Here is a 2,241-nt window from a genome sequence, read left to right as displayed (position 1 = left end):
GTGCAAACCTGCTTCATGCATGACCTGTGTGTCAGCTCATAGGCCCCCAGGACGGACAGACGGACACACAGACGCCCATCTCCAGCACAAGAGGTGATGGGAATCACGTCCAAGTGCAAACCTGCTTCATGCATGACCTGTGGCTTCGTGCATGACCTGTGCACCAGCTTGTGGTCCCCCAGGACAGACAGACAGATGGACAAACACCATCTCCAACACATAAAGTGATGGGAATCGTGTCCAATGCTTCCTGCATGACCTATGTGCCAGCTTGCAGTGCCCCAAGACGGACAGACAGGTGGACAGACACCCATCTCTAGCACAAGAAATGATGGGAATCACGTCCAGTGCTTCGTGCATGACCTACATGCCAGCTCACGGTCCCCCAGGATGGATGGACAGACAGACAGACACCATCTCCAACACGTGAAGTGATGGGAATCACATCCAAATGCTTTGAGCACAATCTGTGCGCCAGCTCACAGGCCCCCAGGACGGACAGACGGACACACAGACGCCCATCTCCAGCACAAGAGGTGATGGGAATCACGTCCAAATACTTCATGCATGACCTACGTGCCAGCTCACGGTCCCCCAGGATGGACAGACAGACACCATCTCCAGCACACAAGGTGATTGGAATCACATCCAAGCGCTTGATGCATGACTTTCTTGCCAGCTCACGGTCCCCCAGGACAGACAAACATCCATGTCCAGTGCAAGAAGTGATGGGAATCAAGTCCAAGTGCTTCGTGCAGGACCTGTCCACCAGCTCACGGTCCCCTAGGACAGACGAACAGTTCACCAGGGGTGTCTCAGTCCCCCAAATGGGGTGCAGCAGCATGGCAAACACTGGTAGACAAAGCCACCAAGTCCCCGTCATCCCTGGGGGGACAGCGGCCACCACGCACGGATCTGGGCGTCAGCAGCACAAAGCCCCTTCAGCTCCTCCTGCGGGTGCGGGGTTTGGGAGAGCACCGTGGTGGTCCCACGGTGAGGAGCTCAGTACCAGGGGTCTGCCTGGTGCTGCTGGTTGTAGAGCTGCAGCTTGAGCTGGTCTTGGATCTGGTGGGTGAGGATCTGGGCCAGCAAAATGCCCATCAGCTGCAGGGGAGGAAGAGGAAGAGGAGGAACAACAATAAGAGGAACAACAATAAGAGGAGGAGGAAGAAGAGGAACAACAATAGGAGGAACAACAATAAAAGGAGGAGGAAGAAGAGGAGGAGGAAGAGGAGGAGGAGGAAGAGGAGGAGGAGGAGGAGGAGGAGGAGGAAGAGGAGAAAGAGGAGGAGGAGAAGGAGAAAGAGGAGGAGGAGGAGGAAGAAGAGGAAGAGGAGGGCGCTTAAGGACACCATCCAGCGTCACCCCGCTGTCCGACACCCAGGTCCCACAGTTCCATGCGAGGATGCACCCAACGTCCCCACTGCTCCCCCACCCCAAATCCTCCCCCAGCGTTGCAACCAGACCCATCCCACACAACACCCAGCTGCACTGCCACCCCAAATCCCCCAGGGGGTGATGGGGGACGCCCCAATACCTGGGGGACAGCCAGCCCCAGGGCGATGCCCCCCAGCAGGAAGCCGTGGACCCAGTTGAGCAGTTTGTCGATGCAGCCGGCGATGGGGATGGAGGGTTGTCGATGCAGCCAGTGATCTGGAGGAAGGCGCTGGCCTCCAGGTAGCCCTTGGCTTGCATGCCCTGCCCGCACATGGTGTTGATGACAGCCTGGAGTTTGAGGGGGGACAACAAAGAGAGGGACACAGGAGACAAAAATACAACAGGGAGCTGAGCCTTGGCGTCCCCAACCCCATCCTTCCAGCGCTGGGCTCCCCAAAAAGGGGCAACACCTTCAAAAAGCAGGAATTCAACCTCTCCTGGGGTGTCCCCAAGGATGGAGGGGGTGTCCCCAAAAACGCCATCCTCACCTGGTGGGCGTCCCGCAGGCAGCAGGAGAAGGGGACGGAGCAGCGCTCGCGGCTGGGGTTGGCGGTGGTGCAGTTGAAGTAGATTTTTTGGGACCAGTCCTTGTAGGAGATGCCCCCGCAGCAGCCGAACTTTGGGGTACGGATATTGGGGGGGGGAACTCAGTGGGAGGAACAGGAATTGGGGGGGGGACACACACACAACAGGGCACGAGACCGTGGAGTTCATGGGCAGTGAGTGGTGGTCCCCCCAAATCCCATCACCGTTGTCTTTAGGGATTAAACAATTTCCTCCTGGTTTTAGTAGGACCTACGTAAA

At 57.6% G+C, this 2,241-nt stretch overlaps 1 protein-coding gene across 1 annotated transcript in view; it reads right to left on the bottom strand.

The window, feature by feature from the left end:
• Positions 1–1,002: 1,002 nt before the first annotated feature.
• Positions 1,003–2,241, bottom strand: part of TSPAN33 (tetraspanin 33) — a gene marked incomplete at its 5' end in the record, with an annotated part of 1,578 nt that continues 339 nt past the window's right edge. The window contains 4 exons of the mRNA XM_010194340.1: positions 1,003–1,104; positions 1,538–1,622; positions 1,655–1,725; positions 1,926–2,054. Coding sequence (XP_010192642.1) covers positions 1,003–1,104; positions 1,538–1,622; positions 1,655–1,725; positions 1,926–2,054 — 387 coding nt within the window. The remainder of the gene's footprint in view (positions 1,105–1,537; positions 1,623–1,654; positions 1,726–1,925; positions 2,055–2,241) is intronic.

This window comes from Mesitornis unicolor, unplaced genomic scaffold (genome assembly GCF_000695765.1).
Source record: "Mesitornis unicolor isolate BGI_N332 unplaced genomic scaffold, ASM69576v1 scaffold31290, whole genome shotgun sequence".
Taxonomy (NCBI): Eukaryota; Metazoa; Chordata; class Aves; order Mesitornithiformes; family Mesitornithidae; genus Mesitornis; species Mesitornis unicolor.
This window is presented reverse-complemented; position numbering and strand designations above follow the sequence as displayed.